This window comes from Petaurus breviceps, unplaced genomic scaffold (assembly GCF_028583685.1).
Source record: "Petaurus breviceps papuanus isolate PSGF00001 unplaced genomic scaffold, PetGlider_PUasm1.0 91133, whole genome shotgun sequence".
NCBI classification, from domain to species: Eukaryota; Metazoa; Chordata; class Mammalia; order Diprotodontia; family Petauridae; genus Petaurus; species Petaurus breviceps.
In genome coordinates, this window is record NW_027187419.1 from 62386407 (window position 1) to 62409328 (window position 22922).

Below are 22922 nucleotides of genomic sequence, written 5' to 3' on the forward strand. Positions count from 1 at the left end.
TAGGAGATATCTGAAAGATCTTTGGAAGGAGAACAGGTGGTTCTTTCTAATGAGTCCGTCTTCTACTTCTTCAATTATATTACTACCTGGTGCAGTTTGCCTAATTTGTGAGTAAAGGTTTTATCCATTATGATACATACATATATACACACATATATGCACACAGACATACCTATGTATATACGTACATACGTGCGTATATATACATACACTTTTTCTTTTAAGAAAAGCTATCCTGTTGAGAAATGAAGAATAGATTAAGAAGTCATTTTTCAACAATGTTTGTTGAATTAAATATGACCAGTTAGTTATTATACTAGGCACAAAAAGTTTTCCAGGTAGTATGCATATATCAAAAGTAACTGCAGTAGATAATCTTACATGGTGAATCTTAACTTTTCTAAACTGAAGTAAATCTTAAGATTAATTTGTTTCTAGAACTTGCCTATGTTCATGACTGAAGTCATGTCACTGGATTCTTCTAATTTATTATACCTATTTGTGGTGGCCCTAGCCTAGAAGTTCTGATCACATAGTGTGTCCTGTATACTCTTTGGAGGTATTGGGGGGGCCCAGTGAGGAAGACAAGGGAAGAGCTGATAGGGAAAGGTAATTTTAATCTGTATTCAATTAAGAATAATTCCACAAAAGATATGTCATATATTATTTGACAGATATCTGTTGTTTAACTTAGAGTTCCTCGGTTTACATTGAATGCCTCCCAAAGTCAGAGCTAAGGTGTTTTTAGACACTAAAGAAATTTTAATCATTTTAATATGAAAGAGTAATGTTTCACTTCAGAAAACCAGCTCTGAAATGTATGTCATATTTGTGCTTTGATTTTTTTCTGTTCAAAACTTTTATTACATTTTTTCTCAAAGTTTCACTATAGTGGTACTTTGAAAATTTTGCAGTGGAATTTGTCAAAAATAATAAATGTCTTATCTATCCAAATATGGTTATTAAAATGAGGTAAGATTTCTTTCTCCCAATTTTCTATAGATTTAATCCTTCTATTTGCATGTTTTTAAGGTATGTTGTGTTTCTCAGGATTATATTCTCCACGTAATTGAATTTAACAGTATATTATTAATATTAAATTATCATTTAAAAATGATTTAATTCAGATTTGTTATGTGTAAAAGGGCTGTGTAATTTATATGATGGTTATAGTTCATACATAGGATCATAGATTTAGGATTAGAAGTCACCATAGAGATTTTCTAGTCTAACCCTTCATTTTACAGATGAAGGAGCTAAGACCCATAGAGGTTAAGAGACTAAACCAAAAATCACACACTTCAGAGCTGGGACTTATCCTGGACCTCTGACTGCAGATCTACTACTCTTTATATTATGCTACAGTGAGTGCTTCTGTAAACAAGATGGTAGGTGTGCTTAAGTGTTTTTTATGCTCAGACCTTGTCAAGCACTCATTTTTGAAGTATTTATATACAGTTGTTCATTTGATTTAAAATTAATATTTAAGTTCTCAAGGATTTTTACTAACCTGGTTTATATTACTAAATCTATTCTAAAATGGTTATATTTTTTTCAAAAAATAAACTGTTGATTCTGAGTACCCATCTAGCTCCCTCCTTCCCCCATGCAATTAGTATGGAATAGTGGGGTTTTTATATACTTTTCACTTTCTACCAGCAGGTTATCTCTTAAACAATTTTCATGGTCTTATTGCCCTTCTGTGTAATACAAGACAGTAAGTTACTGACATCTATTATCTCAGTTGCCAATAAAGTGCTGCATAGTTGAGTAAAAATCTTAATTCCTCTAAAAATGTACAGGTAATCAAGTTTCTTGACTTAAAATTCTAAAATGGAAGTAGAGATCCACCAATTATTGGAGGAGATTATTAGCTGAGTCTTCATTAATAGGAAATGCTTGGCTTAGTACTGTTTTATATCTTTGACATGTTTTAAGGTATTTTAGCCAATTTTTTTCATTTATCATATTTTTGGGGGGATTTGTAGGGAATATTTCATTTTATATTATTTTATGTTAGATTATAATTATGTTTAATCAGAAAAAATTTGGAAACATTTTGAAATGATGTTCCACAGTTCTTAATCTGAAAATTATCATAGTGAAGATGTTGCTGGTATACTTTCTTGAATTGCTTCATTGATGTAATCTAGTTAGTGTGAGTTTAATGGTCTTTGGGAAGTAAATGTATTTTGAGAGGGAGGGGATGATAACATTTCTTTATGTGCACTTAAGGAGATTTAGCCTTTAGAATGTTTCATGGCAGGAAGGCGTAACTCTGTAGTGCCATTTACAGTGATCTATACACATCAGAATGTGCATACACAGCATAGTGAGAAGGACAAGCAGAGGCTTGTAGTCATCTACAGTGCAGCAGAATGTATGATATTATACCTCTCTGTGGAATGAATCACTTGCTTCTAGTGAAGAACTCTCTAGAAAGAGGAGCTAGATTAATTTATAGGCAATATATCATGTGAAGAATTGCTGAGTAGATGATGAACAGTGAATGTATCTTCCTATTCACATATCGTAACATATGTCCATATATGAGGTTCAGTTGAAGGAACTGGCAATGTTTAGTCTGTAGACAGGATGACTTGGGGGACATAAAAGCTATTTTCAGTGTTTGAGAGGCCGTTGTGGAAGAGAGAGATTATTAGACTTGTCCTGGTTGACGTTGGAGGGTAGAACTAAGAATCATGGAGGGAAAGAGGCAGATAGGCACAGAACCTCATTTATACATGATGTCAAGAAAAGTTTCCTAACAGAGATGTGTAAAGGTGGTTTGGGTTGCCTTGAGGGGGGTGAGTTCTCTATCCTTGGAGGTCTTCAGGTAAGGGCTGAATGACCACTTGTTGGCTATGTTACAGTGAGGATTATGTTCAGTACATTGTGGAATGGATGGCTGAGTTCCCTTTCAACTTAGAAATTCATTGAGGTTTTAATTCATACTTGGGATCCCATGGGCCTGTGAATAAGCGGGACCCAGATGAAAGCTCTGTATGCTGAGCCAGTTGTCTGATTATTTGGACAAAGATGGAAAAACAAAAACAGAATTTTTGTTTATTCAGGTATTTATTAGCTCTTTACTTACATTTTGATAAGTAATGGTAGATGTGAATATGAATTATGGAAAATAACAAGTTCCATATCTGTGTTTTATGATGAAAAGTAATCTATATATTTTTACTGAATATATTACTGACTGTTACTGATTCAGTTAACTTTTTTATAACTTTCTTATATCCCAGTTCTTCAGTCCTATACCCTTACCTATATAAAACCTTATATCTGTTATTTTTCAGAGAATGACTAATAGCAGCAGTTCCCCAAGCCTTCTTAATGACAGTGCCAAGCCATATGCCAGCCATGGTAAGAATGCGAACTTTTTTTTATTAAATTATTTATTTTTAGTTTTCAGCATTCACTTCCATAAGTTTTAAATTTTCTTCCCCTCCTTCTCAAGATGGCTTGCAATCTTGCAATCTGATATGAGATTTATACATACATTTCTATTAAGCACGTTTTCACATTAATCATGTTGTATGGAAGAATTACAATGAATGAGAAAAACCATGAGAAAGGGGAAAAAAAACCCCAAAATAGAAAAGAAAATTGTTTTGTTCTGCATTCTGACTCCCTAGTTCTTTCTCTGGATGAGGCTAGCATTTCCCATTATGTGTCCTTTGAAATTCTTTCAGGTCCTTGCATTGCTGAGAAGGGCTAAGTCTATCAAAATCAGTCCTCACACACTGTGGCTGTTATAGTGTTCTCCTAGTTCTGCTCCCCTCACTCAGCATCAGTTCATATAAGTCTTTCCAGATTTCTCTGAAGTCTGCCCATTCATCATTTCTTATAGCACAATAGTATTCCATTGCATTTGTATACCATAACTTGTTCAACCATTCCCCAATTTATGGGCATCTTCTCAATTTCCAGTTCTTTGGCCCCCACAAAAAGAGTTGCTGTAAATAGTTTTGTACATGTGGGTCCTTTTCCCTTTTTTATGATCTCTTTGGGATACAGCCCTAGAAGTGGTATTGCTGAGTCAAAGGGTATAACTCTTTGGGCATAGTTCCAAATTGCTCTCCAGAATGGTTGGATCAGCTCACAGTTCCACCAGCAGTGAATTAGTGTTCCAACATTCCCATATCCTCTCCAACATTTTATAATTTTCCTGTATCGTCATGTTAACCAATCTGATAGGTGTGATGTGGTACCTCAGAATTGTTTTGATTTGCATCTCTCTAATCAGTTGTGATTTAGAGCATTTTTTCATATGACTATAGATAACTTTCATTCTTCTGAAAACGGCCTGTTCACATCCTTTGACCCGTTTATCAGTTGGGGAATGACTGGTAGTCTTATATATTTGACTCAGTTCTCTATATATTTTAGAAATGAAGCCTTTATTAGAGACACTGGTTGTAAAAATTCTTTTCCCAGTATTCTGCTTCCCTCCTAATTTTAGTTGAATTGGCTTTGTTTGTGCAAAAACTTTTCATTTTAAGAACTGAAACTTTTTTTTTTGCCTTTTTGGAGGGCAGTTGGGATTAAGTAACTTGCCCAAGGTTACACAGCTAGTTTTTTTGTGTGGGTGTTAAGTGTCTGAGGCTGGACCCAAACTCAGGTCCTCCGGACTCCAGGGCCGGCACTTTACTCACTGCGTCACCTAGCCGCTCCTGATTTCATTTTAATTATAAACTGGTTGTGCTATATTGTATATTTCCCCTTTTTCTTTTTGGTGCTTATGAGGTTTGGGTTTTTCCCCCTGTTTTGTATTACTAGTTATTTTACACTATTACACTGATAATAATAGTAGCAATTAGTAACTCAAGCATGCCCTGTTAAAAAAATTAAGACCTCTAAATTATAGAGTATTTTAAAGGGTCCAGTTCTCTTTAAGATATGCAAATCTAAATATTAATTTATGAATTCTTTAATTAAAAAGTTGATAGGACAGAAAAACATAGCTGTTAGGCCATTGGTAACTGAAGAAACAAATCACAAATGAAGACAACATTACAATATAAATCAGTAAGTAAGTAAGTAGGATTTGATATGCATTTAATTTTATCAAACAGCTAGGTTATTGAAAATTGTAATATACTTTTCAGTTACTTTTTTTGGTAACAGTCAGCTACAGAGAATTACAATTTTTGGTGAGGAGAATTTCATGGTTTTATTTGAACAATGCTTTGAAACATCTGGCTTTTGATGTAGAGGGAAGGTAGTGTGATACAATGAGTAGAACACTGATTGTGGACTGATGAGAATTTGAGTTTAAATCTTTGGGTAAGTCACTCATACATACTCTGCAGACCCAAGTGTCTTCATTTATAAAAATGAGGAGGTTGGAGGTTCTTTTCAGTTTTAGGTCTATTTCCAATGACCTTATATTTGTCCTTTTAGTTAAGCTCAGTTCTTACTTTCTTGGTATGGAAATCAAACTTAGGATGGTTGTAAAATATAGAAGAATATAGATTAGCTTATGTAAAAGATGTAGTCTAAATAATATGGAATTTCAGAAAAATATAGTCTGGTTTAAATGGGCACAGTCTTTAAAAATAGCCTCATAATTTACAGTTAAAGTTTGTTTTAGCCATCAAAATTATCTTTGTTCCTTCTACATTTATCAGTATTCTTTCTTTTTTGTTTTGGCTTTTTGGAGGGCAATTGGGGTTAAGTGACTTGCCCAAGGTCACATGGCCAATTTTTATGTTAAGCATCTGAGGCCAGATTTGAACTCAGGTCCTCCTGACTCCAGGGCCAGTGCTCTATGCACTGTGCCACCTAGCCACCCCAATCAGTATTATTTCTTAATTTTTTTCAATATACTTGTCATGTCATTTGGCTAAAATGACAAAAGCCTTTGCATACTGTAGGTACAGTGATTTTTTTCCCCCTGCAAGTAAATATTTCTACAAGAATTTATCTTTGAAGTTAGTTATGTATCTGATTTTTCTTTAAGCCCTGAAATAAATATATGTACATAAATGCATGGTTATGTAATTGTTATGAAGTATTATACTAAACAATGATTTAATCAATTTAGAACTAGCACAATATGCTAAATTATAAAACTAAATTTGTATAATTTTGGTTGTGTCTTTTTTTTTTTTTTTTTTTGCTGTAATAGACATTTGCTTTTTGAAAAATTTAGGGATACATTGTTGTTTAAGGTGATAAGGTAGAAACTTTATTGTTACTTACTTTCCAGATCCTTTAGGTTCACCTGGTTCATCCTTGTTTAATGACTTTGGTGCCCTCAGCATCTCTCAGAGGAGGAAGGTAAGTTTCTTTTAGATTTTGGTGTAAAATGATTGAAGAATTAAAATATCTTGTAAATATGTGGTGAGGTTGGGCTCATTAGCTTTACTTTAAAAACAGAGAAAGATACTTCATGGGATGCATTGTTACTCCCTTTGACTTTACATTCACATCTTTTCTATGCATGGAGTTTACTTTTACCTCTGTACATGGAATAGATAAATTATGGTATGTTGTGACAGAATTCTTGCTACTTACCTTTTCTTTTTGGCCATTTTGTTTATTTTAACTTGCTCTGTTCTTTAGTACACGATTCTGTGTCATACTGGAATGACTTTTTTTCTATTAATATGAGCTTTTCTAAGTATCATCTTTTGACCATGTTTAATGACTATCTTGCTTTGTTCGAGTTTCAAAGATGCTATTTTTAACTTAAACTCCTGAAATTACTGAACAACTATTATACCACGAAGAACTAGAAATTTTTGTATCTCTAAGTATATATAGTAATGTTTTAAAGCCATTTAAAATTAATTTAGAACTAAGATTATTTAAAATTTAAATATCCAAAGAAGGATTTAGATGTCTCAAGAGAGCACTATAAAAGCACATTTTTTGGAAAATAGAAGTCAAAAGATTTTATTATATTTTTCTCTGTGTTGGATTTTCAGTAAAACCTTCAATATTGTTAGTAAAAGAATGAATCGTCTAGAGTATACTGGCTTTTTGGTTTTGTTCTCATTAACATTTGGGATGTATAAATAACTAGAAATGTATTTGGAAATGACTGTTTGGTTTAGGATGCCAGGAGAAGGAAAAAGTATGCAGGATAATTTTAACTTAAGAAAAACTGATTTTTTGATATGCCTCATAATCTCTCTCACAGCTAGAAAATCTAGATCACTCAGCCTTCTTTTTCTTAATTCCATAGAAACAAATCATAGAGACACCTTACTTTTCCAGAGCAGCTCACTGGCAGCTTTATTTGTTAATTTAAAAAAAGAGCCAAGTGCCAGAAAGTAAGTGCAAAACAAAAGCTGCTGAATACACCCCAAATACTAGGTGGTTCAAAATCCATACACCAAAATTGGAGGTGTATTACTTAAAGGACAGCCTTGCAGTTAGAGCCTCTTTACTCTAGAGCTGACCCACAGTTATAATGTTTAGTTATGGGTTTTCTTCACTAGCTAGTAAAAGTAGAATAGAAGTAAAAATTTGAGAGTGCCTGCAAATAATCCCACTGAAAAGCATGAGAAATAGCAGCGAATAGCTGAGTACATATTGAGAAGCTATAAGAATCAAACTCAAGAAATAAGATGAGCTTATTTTTTACTTACTATTAGTTACAAATAGTCTTACATATTTCAGTGGGACCTCAGGGCATCATTTTTAGTAGGGCATTGTATATAATATTTGATATACTTAATGACAACTTTCAGTTATCAAGAAAAAGTTTAAATTAAATTTTACTTTAAGATGACAGAAAAGTATTTAATTTAAATAGCTAACTTTATTTGAGGAATATAAAAGAATATAGAAAGATGTGTGAAGTATTGTGAAATAAAAACAGAACCAGACGGTCAGCAAATAAATGATTGAGTCCTGGAGTCAGGGGGGAAACAAAAATCAAAGGAGAAGGTAATAACTGAATGCTTGTTATAGACGTTTGTGTCGAAATTTATTTTAAAAATTGATTTATACATATAAGTTTTGTTGTTCAGGTTAAAATTAATATTTTAAAAAATCTGCCCAAATTGCTTGCAATAAAGTTTGGTACTAAAAGGGTCAAATCCATACATATTTGGAATACTTAATTTTCTGATACACTTATTCCTCAGTAACACTTAATGTGTCATGGCTGAGGTTTATTAGTGGGTAAGTCATGAACCTCTCAGTGCTCTAGGTAACTAAGACTATAAATAGTAGAGAAAGTGCTGACCTGCATCCAAAGTTTCCTCAGCTGAGAGTCATGGCTCCAGGCTTTACTGCCCTTCCTTTATTTTAAACATACTTTTGATGTACAGCTCTCTAAAAACATCCCCAGAAAATGTTCTTTTCTAAAATTATAGCTCCTAGACCTGAAAGAGATCATCTAATCCACCCTGTTTAGTTTATAGATAAAGAAATTGAAAGTGAGATGTTAAATGACTTACTCAGGGTCCCAGAGGAAAACCCAGCATTTGAATTCAGGTCACCTAAGTTCCAGGTCCAACATTCTTCCTCTGTCCATGCTGGCCTCTTTACTTATTTAAAGCAAAAGAGGAGAATAGCACCAGCCTAATAGTGAAGAAAGGCTGATAACCAAAACCAAAGGAAATTAATTTTTTTTTCCACCTGTGTGTAGAAGTGATTAGTTAAGCATAGCAAAAGCCAAATTAGAATAGAGAACTATTCTTAAGAAAATCATATTTTGAATTAGGGTAGATTTATGGTATCTAGTTATTATAGAGCTCCAAACTATAAGTTTTGAGGAAACAGATACCTGTCCTTGATCCCTTATTCTTTAGTCTCTAATTTAAAAACATTAAGGAGTCAGTTTTCATCTACCTAAAAGATTATAAAGTACATGGAGATCAGTTATTCACCTTAGTTTGAGGAGAGAATCATGCCAAACCAAGTTACCTTCTTTGTATGATAAATAAAACCAGGAAAAGCAATTAATGGAATCAATTCAGTATATTTATTACAAATAATTTTAATAGATTTCCAAAAAATAACAACATGATTTCCATCCTTAGAGGAACTCAGGAACACCAATAGAAAGACTATAAAAATACTTTTAAGTGCATGTGAATGATAAGTGAGTATCAAGTAGAAGAGTAATAGGAATCCTATTAGGAGAGATTCACGAGGATTTTAGTTTTGGGCTGAGTTTTGAAGGTAAAAGATGTGGATTGGTAAGTGAGTCTGTAGAAAGTATGTTTGTGGGAACTTTAGTAGGGTTTTCTGATATTTGGGTTTTTTTTTTTGCCATTTGAAAATTTCCTTAAACAATTTTTAGAAAATGGTCTCCTTGAATCATGGTTTTAAAAGTTGCATAATGTTTCAGACCTCTTAAAAAAGTATCTTAGCATTGGCTAGGGGGCATGCTATTCAGACATATTTAATTTGGTCTGCTCTATTTTCTCTAGAATTCAGCACAACATTGCTCAAAGAATTGGGATTTGGAGATCTAAAAAAGTAAATAGGAAGGCTGAATGTTTAAAAATAATGCCAAGTAAACTCAAACCACCCTATTGGCCAGAAGTCTTAAAAGGCCCAACAAAAAACCTAACAACAAAAAGGAACCTAACAAAGAATCCTAGAAACGAACAAAAAGAAAGAAATGATTTGTCAGAAATGAGAAGACATTAGAGAATAATGTACTGCATTTTATTGTTGAAAACTACTTAGATATAGAATTGACAAAAGTCTAGGTGCACAGTTTTGTAGGAGATGAAGTCCCTATGAACTACAAACACAATGTTTTGAAATAGTGATACTGTGAAAGAATACTGTGAAAATACAGATCCTTTCTTAAAAGTTGACAGTTTTAATAAAAAAAAAAACCACAACAGAATCTTTCTGAGTCACACAAAGCAAGCAGTGTGTTACACTACATAATTTTGTTGTTTCTGCTGTTTGTATATATACAGCAAAACATTATCTTCCCAAATTCTCTTGGTTCTTAACATCAAAGGGATAAAGTTCACCCTAGGAGGAATTGAGAAGACTTTAAAGTTTATTTTTAGACTCTTTAACTTCTCCTTTATAGTCTTAATGCTTTTATTCCCTTTGCTTGTGAGCAGTGTCCTTCTGTTTTCTAAATTCCTCTTTCCTGTCAGAACAGGAAAGTATTGTATGGCAATTATTTATGTTTATTGTTTGGTTGGTTAATCTTTTTATGAAAATATCTAAATCAATATATTTCTTTTTTTTTAAACAAAGTTTATTAAAGATTCACCATATTGGGTAGACTTTTTATTTTTTAAAGCAATCAGGGTTAAGTAACTTGCTCAAGGTTACACGGCCAGGTGTTTCTGGGTGGGTGCTAAGTGTCTGAGCCCGGGATTTGATCCCCAGGTCATCCTGACACTGGAGCTGGTGCTCTTACTTGCTGTGCTACCTGGCCACCCCTAAATCAATATATTTCTTTAGCTAGGCATTATGAGGCTTAACATTTGATTTCTACCCATAGAATGAAAGTTTATATCCATATTAAATAAATTTTGGGCATTGGTAAGCAGAATTCTTTTTAAATGGGTAAGGGAGGCAAAACCTTGAAATCATATTATGTTAAGATATTATTAAATGAATCCCTTAAGTCATACTAAAGTCAGTCTTGACCACAGTTATGATTTAGTCCTTTTGAATATATTTCCAGGTGGCAGTGAGGAAGAAGTGATTTTATTTTTACCATCCTAGGCCTCATGTTCTCTTGGGCAAGAGGAGGCTGGTTCAACTCTGGTGCTAGAGGCCTATCACTGGGAACAGATGGAGGGAGAAGAAGGTGGGAGTGGGTGGGTTTAAGAATATGTTCAATCATTATCACAGGTATCCTTATGAGGCTTCCTCCCTCCAGAGTTTCCCCAGTCTTGGTAAGGTTAGGCTTTCCGCTCCCTTTCCATTAATTTTAATAGCCCCCTTTTCTCCTTGCTTTGAGACTTCCCAGATGGAACTTGTTATTTTAGTTAGTATTTGATAGCATTTGTCACCTTGTTGTACCTTCTATATTGTTTCTACTTCCAAGTAATGAAATTTTTCATACACTGGGCCATGGTCTCTTTGTTATAAAAGCAGAATTGTTTTATGCTATTTCACAAACTAAAAATGGTATTGGCATGCACTTTTAGAATTATAGCATACTGGGAAATTATATAGCTGGGAAATAATCTTTCCTTTACCTCAGTCTTTTTGTAGAATATCATGCCTAAGTTTGGTCTCTACATTCTTTAAAGGATGAAGAGAAAAGTGAAGAGCATAAGACAAGCATTATTAAAGTGATAGACAATAGTGCCTCTAAGGAAACTTTTAAAGATTTGCAGTTAGTTTGAGGAAGAGAAAACAAAGAGTAGCTTTTGCTGTTACCAAGCAAATGCAGAGTGAAGAGTTTAACAGTTACTCTTCAGCTTTATAGGTGATTAAGATATAAACAGAATTTAAAAAAATTAACTGACATCGCACTAAGGTTTGCAGAGTTCTTTGCATAAACCAAGCCTCACAGGCCTCTGAAGTAGGTGCTATAGGTATTATCTGCATTATTCAGATGAGGAAACGGGCTCAGGATAAGTGACTTGCCTACCCATGTGTCAGAGACTGCATTTGTACCTAAAGCTTCCACTTCAAGTCCAGCCCTCAGCCACTGTGTCATGTAGCAGAGCAAAACTAAACTAACTGACCCATGCCGAGTTTAACTGGTGACTTCTGCCAAATTAACACTTAAATGAACAAGCATTATTAGGTGCCAACTATCTTCTGGGCACTGTATCTAGGTACTGGAGATACAAATTCAAAAGTGAGTCAGTACTTGTCCTCAAGAGGCTTGCATTCTAATAATATGGTAGACCTTTTTTCATTTCTGAAGTTGATTTTAAGTACTGATTTAGGTAGCTGTAAAATCATCCTTTGAAACATTTATGAAGTTGAAGACCTCAGGACCTTGCATTTTTTAAGCATTTGTGTACCTGAACACAGCTAGATCAGGTGATATTTGGAACATCTTTTTCAGTTCCATGCTTTTTATTTTGAAATTGTGCATCGTAACATAAACTATTTTTTAATTTTAAATCTGTATTGTGGCCCTAACGAAGTATGAGAGGACACCGTCCATGCACCTTTGGAAAGGTTGCTATCCATGGGCAGGAGTATACTGGAACCAACTTCTATCACCTCTGTGAAATCCTCAGTGAGAGCATTTATACCTTAGAAATCAACAAACACTATAAATCAGACTTCAAAAGTGGTGGAAAAAAATGAATACAGATTAAACTTAAAAATGTGTAGTGTGTTTCTTTTTTTTTTGTGTTTTTTTTTTTTTTAGAAACTGGTTGTTAAACATTTTGCCAGCACTCTCTGTCCATGAATGTGAAACCTGACGTATAATGGTAAATTTTTTTTTGATATGTCAGTTTTGCTGACTTTAAAAAATATTTTTCCTATTTTTATTTTTAAATACCTTTATTATGATGAATGGTTTTCTGGGAGGGTGTAGGGAAGGCTTTATATAAGGGGAAATTTGGGCAATGTAAAAACAGAATATAAATAAAATTATTAAAAATCTTCATTAAAAGAGGCCACACTTAATAAAAACTAAAGATTAGCATATTACTTAGAAGGAAAAATGTAGTAAATAAGTCTAGCTAGCTAAATGAGTTTTTTATATTTTGCTCTTGCTAAAGTGCTGTCTCCTAAAGGTAAGGTGAAGGTATGGTGTATTAATCTTTCTGATATTTTGGATGTTTGAATTACTAGTTTGGGTGAAATATTTGTATTCTGAAAGCAGTGAGAGGGTAAATACTAAATACTGCAGAATTTTCTCGTAGAATTGCAGAGTTCATAGGGCCCCAGAAAGATCATTTCATGTTTCTCTCAACAGAAGCATGAATCCTGTTTTCTACAACATCTCGACTTGATGACCTTCAATGATTAGAAAGTCATTACTTTATACAACAGCCTGTTTTACTTAGAAATAGCTGCAATAGGAGCTTTTTCTTTCTATCAAGCCAAAAAAAAAAAACCCTTTTTCTTTCAATCAGCCTCCCACTACTTTTACCCATTGGTTCTACTTCTGTGTTTTGGGACCAAGTAGATCAAAGCTAAACTTTTTTTTCATGTGACAGTCCTCTCATTTGAAAATAGCCATTATATCTTATGTAAGTTTTCTCTTTTTCAGACTAAATGTCTCCAGTTCCTTCAACCAGTAGTCTTATAGTATGTACCTGTATTTATGTCTCTTATTGTAACTGTCCCTGATATCCTGGCCATTTTGCATTCATCTTGACCTCTGTGTAACCTCATTTTGATGAAGGCCTCCATCCCTATATTTATTAATATACATCTAACTGAAGTCTCCCTCCCCCAGCCCCACAGTGCTATTTATCTCAAATTTCTCTTCCCATTTCCACCTGGGCTTATTACTGCTTGGCTATGCCTGTGCCCTTGTTATATTACCTACTTGTTAATACATTCTACCTTTCTACTCTGTTGCCTTTCTATGATGGGAGGAAAAAAACCCTACAAAATACTAAGCTTCCCCAATTATTAGTGGTATAAATGGCTATTTGCTGTATGTGCCACTATTCTTTTAAATTCTTAGAAACGAGTGAATGGAAAAACATTTATTAAGCATGCTTACTATAAGCAATTCATTTGTGCTAAACATTGGAGATGCAAATACAAAAGAAAGACAATCTTTGCTCTCAGAGTTTTTAATAGAGAAAATGACAAAGAGACAGGAAGGGTGTTTGGTTTGGGAATTGAAGAATGGTGACTGGAGCCATAGGGCAGTAATTTATTTCCAGAATAAGTGATGATGTTGATACAGTATTTAGAATGAAAGGTAAAAAGTGAAGTGACAAGGATGCCATGGCACAGCAGGAAAACATCTGTTATACATAGTCAGGTATCTGAGACTGCCCTCAATAAGATTAAACTCTCATCACTCAAGACAGCATGTCCCCAGGGTGGGAGCTAGAGGTGTGGTTGGGGAGGGTGCAACAATAGAACTAACCATGCATAGAAAATTATGACTGTGGGTCTTGCCTACAAAGGTTATAATCAAAAGTAGAATCAGGCTTCTCTGTAAAACCTAATCTAAAATATGGTGATATAGACTATTCTTCCTCATCCCTAGCTTCTCATTGTAAGCTGTTATTAAGGTGAATTATAAAATTTCTGATATAGAGTTGGTGATTTATTTGTAATTTGAAGGGGATATCATAAAGATGGTATAGAGTAAAATTTAATTGTGTAGTTGTCTGATACTATTTTTACTCTATTAGTTGGTCAGTGCCTCATGTATTGGATATTGGTTGATTCAGTTTACAGAACTATATAAAATCTCATGTTCTGTTTGGTGAAGCATAATATTTAAGCAAAATTGATAATGGGAGAAATCTAATTTCCCAAGAAGTGAGTTACAAAGTGGTATGTTGTCAATAATTATAGATCTTCATAAAGAGTTTAAAATTTTATAATTCACTTGTTAAAATATGAATGGATAGCTTACAGTATAATAAGCCATTAAGGGCATTAAGAATGTTTGACATGCATATGTGTGAACTAAATTTCATTACATTTAAATGTTATGGAGCATGTAATTCTCTAAGTTTCTTAAGCAGTGGGTGTCCTTACACCTCTTAGGAATCACAAAGAAAGTTAAAGATTGATGAGGAATTTGAAGAATTTCCTTGATTTTTAGTTACTCACATTGTCATTAACATGCAATTTATGTTGTTGATAGAGATATATTGCTGCCAATGATTTCTTGTATTTCATATTGCTCTGTTGAAATCTGTAGTGATTGATCATTAGCTAAAAATTCTACACTCAGGATTTACAGTTTTTTGGGGGGCAAAGATATGGTACTAGGTGAGGTTTGCATTGTGAAATGAATCTGCAATTGTTAAATAGGTTCACAAGTGCTGGACTGGTGGTAGGTCATAATCTTGGTCTCTCTGTACTACCATTTCCTATTCCTATTGATCGAGTCAGTCCTGTTGGATTCAGGAGGGAAGGCAGTGTAAAAGAATTAAGAGCACTGAATTAGATCAGATAATGTTAAGATTGTAGTGTGCTAAAATTATATAACCTAGAGTGAATTATTCTAATATTCTCAACATATTGTCTGTGATTCTGCTGTTTAAAAATTTCTTATCAGTTGTCTTTTGCACTAACATGGGGTTGCTATTTCTCTAGCTAATAAAAGTATGACTGCTAGTTTAATCTACTTGGATTGAGCATTTTCCTTTTGTGAAGTGTCTATTATTATCAGTAATTCATTAAAAAAATTAAAAGTCAGGTATCTAAACAAATGTATTAAAAGCAAAAAAAAAGTAGCTACCAATCAAAGTAGGTACCAGTAGTACCAAGTAGCTACCCTTTAATGTTCATATTGGATACTTTTAGAAATCTGGTTATCATGTTAATAAAAATTTCCATATTTCAGAAGACTTGTGTTTTTATTGCTGTAATTTCTCCCTTCACCAATTCTGATTATGATTCCCTCCACACCTTAGGAGATAGTCTTCATGAGTTCCTCTGGTCAAAAATATTCATTACTTGGTGGCCAAACCTCCATATTTAGCTCTATTGATCCTCTGACAGTTGTCTTGAAACCTTTCTAGCTCAGTGTAGAGCTGTTTTATTTTCTCTTTATATTCCAAATAAATGTTCACAGAGTTTATAATTTACCTTAATAATGGTTTATGAGAGCTAGGGATGGAGAAGTATAGTATTTATCAGTGTATTTTAGAACATCTTGTTTAGTGCAGAAGCCAGAGCTTGTATTGCTCCTGCCATAACTTTTGAGAACCCAGGGTTACATCCGTGCTATTATAAGGCTCATTAAAATATTAATTATGACATGGAAATAACTCTCTTGCTTGAAATAAAACTACTTTCTCCATTTTATATACTATATTTTAGCACTAGTTTTGAATTATTGGTGTTTTTGGTGACCATTTTTTGTTTTTTTAGTCACTGAGCATTCTGTGACCATCCTAAAGATGCAGGATATTTTCAGAGAAATGACATCTGCTCCTTTGTTTCTACATATACTAGGATTTAGTCTTTACCAGAAAGTTTATGCCTAATGTTCTCATTTATGGTGGTTGTGTATCCTATTTTACAGTGGAACTTTATTGTAACAGTGGTTTTAGAGGAAGGGGGGCTAAGGAAGGGGAAATGGAAGGGAATAAGCATTATTTATGTACCTTATATGTGCCAGGCACTGTGTTAAGTGTTTTTACAAATATTATCTCATTTGTTCATTTGAGAATAAGGCTAACTACTATTATATAGAGTACCTATATTATATCAATCATTTGTTTTATTTAGGTTGACCAAATACCACTTTATTGGAAATATATCTAAATTTGTATAACAAATAGTTAAATTTTAATCATGTTCTAGGATTTTGAGTATAGATACACTGTGATTAAGGCCAAAGAATGCTTTTATATGTTTTTGAATTTTTTTTTTCCTGAGAGAGCCTAATATTTAAATTTTGGCCTTACATATTTAGATTTTCTTGGTTATTGATAGTTTTATATGTCTGTGAAACTTGAACTTTTCTGACTTTAATTTGCCATTTTTGTCCCCTTTCCTGTAGTTCCACCAATTTTATTACTGCTGTTATCTATATTTTAAGATAAAATAACATAAGAAGTTGGGGCCTACCAACTTAAAATACACTGTCATGAAACCTTGAAAGGGGTAATAAATGAAAAAGAAAAGAAATAATATACATTTTACTGAGCCCCAGCCTTTTCTGTATGTTTAGACCTGGTACAAATGTAATGAATTGCTTTCTAAGGTAACTAGCCCACAAGCTAGCTAGGATTTATATAAACTATTACTTTAAATTAATTTATGGACATTTGGCTACAAACTAAGTCATTCAACTATTAATCTGAGTAAATATATTCATGCATATACAAAAACTAGCTAACTTTTTTTTCTCTTTTCTTAGGATTCACATAAATTGAACCAGTTTGATAGCCAGAAATAATGACTTTGAGTTCATAAAATTGGATAAAGATCATAGGCCCACAAGTCAGAGCAGGAAGGGACCTTTGAAGTCATGTAATTTAGTGCTCTTATTTTACAGATGAAGATACTAAGACCCAGAGAAGTAATTCAGTTACAGACTTATGCGTAGTTCTTAGCACTATTAATTTAATAAAGCATTACTAATTTAGTGAAGTGCCACTAATCTGGAATAATGGAAGGAAAGCCAGTTTTAGTGAAAAGTATTTTAGAACATTTTAAAAAGAAATATAGCCTTATCTTCACATTTTAAAGGAAATTCTAGGCTTAAGTGTTTTCTATTTTTTAATCAGTAGATCATGTTTTCTTAACTGAATAAATGATGATTTCTAACAGCTATCAAAAATCCAGCCTATCCTGTGGCTTCTCTTTACTTTGTATAAATGTGTTCTTCTAGGATTAAAAGGGACTTTATGGGTTATCTAGTCCAACCCCCTCATTTTACAGATGAGGAAACTGAGGCCCAGAGATGTGAAGTGACCCACCCAAGGTCATAGAGGTAGAAAGCAGCACAGGTGGGGTCTGAACCCACATCCTCTGACTCCAAATGAAAATTTCATAACAGTGGACCTGAGGCACTACAAGCTCCGCAAGTATCCATGTATTTCTGAATAATTTAAGAAAGATTCAATTATGTTCACATTTTATTGTATTCACATTCATTGAAAATTGGTCATTTATGTTTGGTGCTCTGGATAATTTAGCTAATAAAAATATTTAATAATTGAGAATCAGAACACCCCTTTTCCATCATATCATATTTCCATGCATTAAGGGTAGTTCATTTCATTTGTTATTCAGAGTCATAGAACTTGGGAGCTGGAAAAGGTCATCTAGTCCATATTTAGATTTTTGTAGCATGGGTAGAAATAGACATTTAATTTAAGGAAGAAATGGTTACTATAAACTTCTGGCCTTGGTTTTTATTGTAACTTCATTCTTTCTTTTTAAATGGTTTTAATCAGTTTATTCTCATAGTTAGACAAAACTTTCACCTTCACATCTCATTTATACTCCATATTTGTTTGAGAGGTCACATTTTTTCCAAAAGTATAATCTTTAGCCTAATCTTTATAAATTTTATAGTTTTCAAAATGGTGAAATCTGAATTAGTTATTTAATATTACTTTCTCTGCTTTATAATATTATTTTATATACACACTGGAACCTTGCTGTAGTACATACTTTGGTATAAGATGGGTCCTTTATTATATACAGAGGGCTGGTTGGATTTGAACCTATTGGCCAGAAGTATTTTGTTTCCACATTGATGACATGATTCCATGAAATGGACCTTGAGAAGTACCTTATACTGGTCATTTTCACTATCTCCTTTATTTTAAAAATATCCTTGTTAAAATAGAGCAACTGAAAAATACGAATGTTAATTGAATTTATCCAGTGGTACTCACTTTTTCTCTGCCTAGTTGTATGCTAAATAGAAAGAAATATGTTAACATTTCTTCATATTAGTCTGATTGATTCTTTTATGTTTATGCAGAAAGAACGTAGTATGAGAAGTAATTCTTATTTGCTAAGCTCCTGGTTGCTTAGTGATAGAGAAATTTGAGTTTTTTCATTTAGTTGATCCATGATCTAGAGCTGGTCTTCACATGTTAGTTTTTGGATGGGGAATTATCTCTACTAAACTTAATTTTAATACTAAGTTTATACTTATTTTATCAACCTTATTGCAACTTAAGTTAGGCTAATGAGTAGACTGATTGCTTCCCATTATCTTTTTAATGTAATAAAATCCCAAATTCTAATTAGGATGATCAGGCACCTCAGATTTCCTTTCCAGTTACAATTCAACTTACTGTTTATTAAGTTTATTTTCTATAAATATCATTGTGCTAGGCACTGATGATTCAAAGGCAGCAAGGAAAAACTTCTTGCCTTCCAGGAACTTACATTAAGGCATATAACTTGTAAAACAGATAAGTAAATAGTAATTTGAGGAAGAAGAGAACAATAACAGGTAGGAAAACCAAGAAAAATCCCACTGAAGGTGCCCCCTTGGATGAGCCTTAAAAAAGCTCAAGATTCTGAATGGTGAAAGTGAGAAAAAAGCCTATTTCAGGCATGCCTTGGTGAAGGCAGGACTTAGGAGGCCAGGTTTTGGGAACAGCTAGTAGGCTAATTTGAAAGGAATATCTAATGTGTAAAGAAGAATTAAGTCAGGTAAGCTTGGAAATGTAGACTGGAGCCACATTGTGAAGGGCTTTGAATGCCAAGCTAAGGAGTTTGTATTTTATCCCAAAGACATTAGGGTACCACTGAAAGTTCTTGGGCAGGAGAAGGTCATATACTTTAACTTTGAGAAGGTTATTTTTTCAGTTATATGTAAGGGGAACTGGAGATGGAAAAATTGTGATAGGCATGTAATAGAAAGTTATTGTAATGATCTAGAATAGGTGATCAGGACTTGAATTAGGGTTGTGAATGTAAGTGAAGGAAGGGAAAGGATATAAGATAAATTGTGGAACAAGAGTTGACAAGGTGTGCATCTGATTGGATAAGGTAGATAAAGGAAAGTGGACAGCATAGGATGGTACCTGAGGTCGTGAACCTGGGTTGGACAGAAAGAAAGAGATGCCCTCAACAGAAATAGGAAATTTGGAGGAGAGATTTTTCTGATTTTTTTTGGAGGGGGGAAGGCAGGGCAATTGGGGTTAAGTGACTTGTCCAAGCTCACACAGGTGGTAAGTGTGTCAAGTGTCTGAAGCTGGATTTGTACTCAGGTCCTCCTGACTCCAGGGCCAGTGATTTATTCACTACGCCACCTAGCTGCGTCTGGAGAAGAGATTTTTAAGGGAAAAGATGAGTTTTATTTTAGGCTTGTTGAATTTGAGGTGCCTATGGGATTTTGTTTGGGGATGAGTGCCTGTACTAGGATGGTGACTATGATGAGAATGGTGAGAGGGAGACATATGATACTGTGGAGGTAAGACATGACAAGACTTGGTAGTTGGTTGGTCATGTGAGGGTGAGCAAAGGAAGGGCTCAAGAAGGAAATGACAGAAGTTGTGAATCTTGGTGATGGGAAATATGGTAAGTTCTGTTGTGGTCATATAGTGTTTAAGATGCCTATGGTATATCCAATTTGAAATGATTCAGGTTTAGAGCTCAGTAGAGTTGATGATTGATCTGGGAATCATCTGAATAGAGATGATAATTGAACCCTATGGGAATTAATGAGATCAAGTGAGAGATTAGATAAAAGAGAAGAGAGCTTGGGACAGAATCTTGGGGCATACCCACAGTTAATGTTTCTGGCACATAGAAAGCACTTAATAAGTGCTTTGTCTATGGATGAGATCCCACAAAGGATTGATCTGTAGGAAGAGAAACAAGAGAGAATAGTGTCACAAAAATTTAGAAAGGAGAGAGTATCCAGACTTGAGAAGGTGCCAGATATTACAGGTAAGTCAAGAAGGATGGCTAATGAGTAAAGAACAGTTTAGCAGTTAAGAAAGAGATCTTTGTTAAGTTTGATGAGAGCAGTTTTGGTTGAATAAAATTGGAAACCAAATTGCGGCGGATTTAGAAAAGGAAGAGAAAAAAATGAAGGCAAGTGATTGTACCTGTCACTTTATATGCCTCTGGGTTTACAGTTTATTAACAGAGAGGAAAGATGTATACTTGGGAGGCCCAACTTCCTAGGGGGTAGAGATTGTTTTATTGTTTGATTTATATTTATATCCCCAGTACCTGGCATGAAGTAGGAGTTTTCATAATAGCTTGTTAATTGATTTCATTTTAATTTGGGACCAACATTGGTTAGTATATAGAAATTGATTTTGGAATAAAAGAATTTTTCAAACATCCTTCTGATGTATGGAAATTCTCTGTATCTTTTTTTTTAAACAAAGAATTTTAGAAATAATGGAATTTTTTTGAGTAGCTTTGAACTGCTTTAGAGAAATTTATAAAGACATTCTTTGGGATGAAGTAGTATAAACTTGTTATCAATGGGGGAAAATACACTTTGAAAGGGTGTTTGAAAAAGTTTAAAGTCATAGAGATGAAAACACCATCACCTCTATTATGACTGTTTCCTAATATTTGTGATGTTAGTAATTTAGGGTTGATTTGTACAAAGATTGAATAGTCTGATTGCAGTTACCTCTAGGATCAAATATAAAATCCTCTGTTTTGGCATTTAAAGCCTTTCACACCTTATTATACGTGGTTTCCCTTCACATACTTTGGTCCAACCAGACTGACCTGTTGCTCCAACATGGCATTCCATTTTCCTTTTCAGTGCCTTTGTATAGGCCTTTTCCCCATGCTTGGAATATACTTCTTCCTCACCTTCATCTCTTACAATTCCTAGTTTTCCTTCAAAGCTCAGTTTAAAAGTAACCCCCACTCCAGCTCCGTCCACCCTGCCCCTCAATTTGCTTGAGCCCACCCTTCATTACCTTGTATTTATTTACCTAATACACAGTTGTTTTTGGAACATAGTAGGCTCTTTTTGAGTTGCATGTATAAGATTAGTAAAATGGGGTTTAGACTTTTTCTTTTAGATTCTCTAAAATTTTGTTTTGCTGGATTTCTTTTAAAAATTCTTCCTTAGGCTTAAATACTTTAAGATTATTAGTTTCTTCAAATTTTGAAATTTTGATGGTAGAAGTTTTCATACTCGTTTTATTTCACTCTCCTCCCTTTAAATAAAGCTTCTGTTTGAAGTCTAATGCTGAACAGATTCAGAAGGGAGAAGTGGACAGTTGGTAGAATCTATATTTTATTTGACTTGACTGTTTTTCAGAACTCAATTCCTCTTAATTAGGTAGCATACTTTTTATCTAACATGAATTAATTTTGAAGGTGTTTATTTGGGCTTCCAGGTGGGGGTTGAGGGTAAAGAAGAGAGAAAAAAGGGTATAGTTTGGATAATTTTACAGTTTCTTTCATTGGAGCCATTTCTTCATAATGCAGTGAGAATAGGTAAGTGCCAGTGGAGAAACTTTGGTGAAGCATTTACTTTGAAATTGACTTTAAACTTTTAGTATAGAAACAAAATCAGCTCCTGTACTTCATACTTTTATATTATAAGATTTCATTTTAAAATATGACAGTTGTTTTTCTAAGTAATGTTACACAAAACCTGCCTGATAGGATGATGGATTGATGTGGGAATAAGGGATGGGGAGGTGACTCCATCAGAAACTTTCAAATTATTTCCTTTTCCACCAATCCCCAGATGTCTTCTTTTTGCTAGTTAGTTTAGATAAGTCTGAGGGATGTTAGGAGTGGCCTGGTTTCTTTCCTTCTTTTTCATAGCCAAGGAAGTACCGACTGGGGATGCTGGAGGAGAGGCTAGTTCCGGTGGGATCAAAGGCACGAAAAGCAAAGAATCCTTTTGGCTGCCTGGCTGACAGGTGTAAATCAGGAGTACCCATCAATATGGTTTGGTGGAACAGAGTCACAGAAAACAATCTACAGGTAAAAGTAATTTTTACTAGACACTCTTTGAAAGTTGATAATCGTGGCTGCTTTTACTTTAAAAGTTCTTTGTTGTTTAATTTTGGGGAGATTATTTGGGCCAGATTATTCACCAAGAAAGTAAGTTAAGTGTTCCGTGCAAAAATTAGCTGAATTTTTTTTTAGTAGTTTATCTAGTTTTTCCTTCAATATAATTTTTTTCTTTTTTTTTTTTTTTCTGTTAGAATTTATTTCAAAATATCAGGGACTGAATTATTTCTAATACACATAATCTGACAGGACAGTATAGTCTATATATATATACATATATATATATAGTCAGTTAAGCCCTGTTTTAAAAAATCATAGTAGTAAATTCTGATTTATCTAGAATTTGAGCAAAGAACTAAAAATATTGGATGTGGGGTGTGTGTGTGTGTGTGTGTGTGTGTGTGTGTGTGTGTGTGTGTGTG

General features: G+C 33.8%; 1 protein-coding gene across 2 annotated transcripts in view; it reads left to right on the plus strand.

Moving 5' to 3' along the window:
• The window catches only part of PAN3 (poly(A) specific ribonuclease subunit PAN3), a 131931-nt gene that overhangs the window by 24709 nt on the left and 84300 nt on the right, over nt 1-22922 (plus strand). Inside the window, exons 3-5 of one of the 2 annotated variants that reach the window (XM_069080686.1) lie at nt 3309-3375; nt 6224-6294; nt 22309-22470. In XM_069080686.1, coding sequence (XP_068936787.1) covers nt 3309-3375; nt 6224-6294; nt 22309-22470 — 300 coding nt within the window. The remainder of the gene's footprint in view (nt 1-3308; nt 3376-6223; nt 6295-22308; nt 22471-22922) is intronic. The other variant, XM_069080687.1, reaches the window with a different exon arrangement.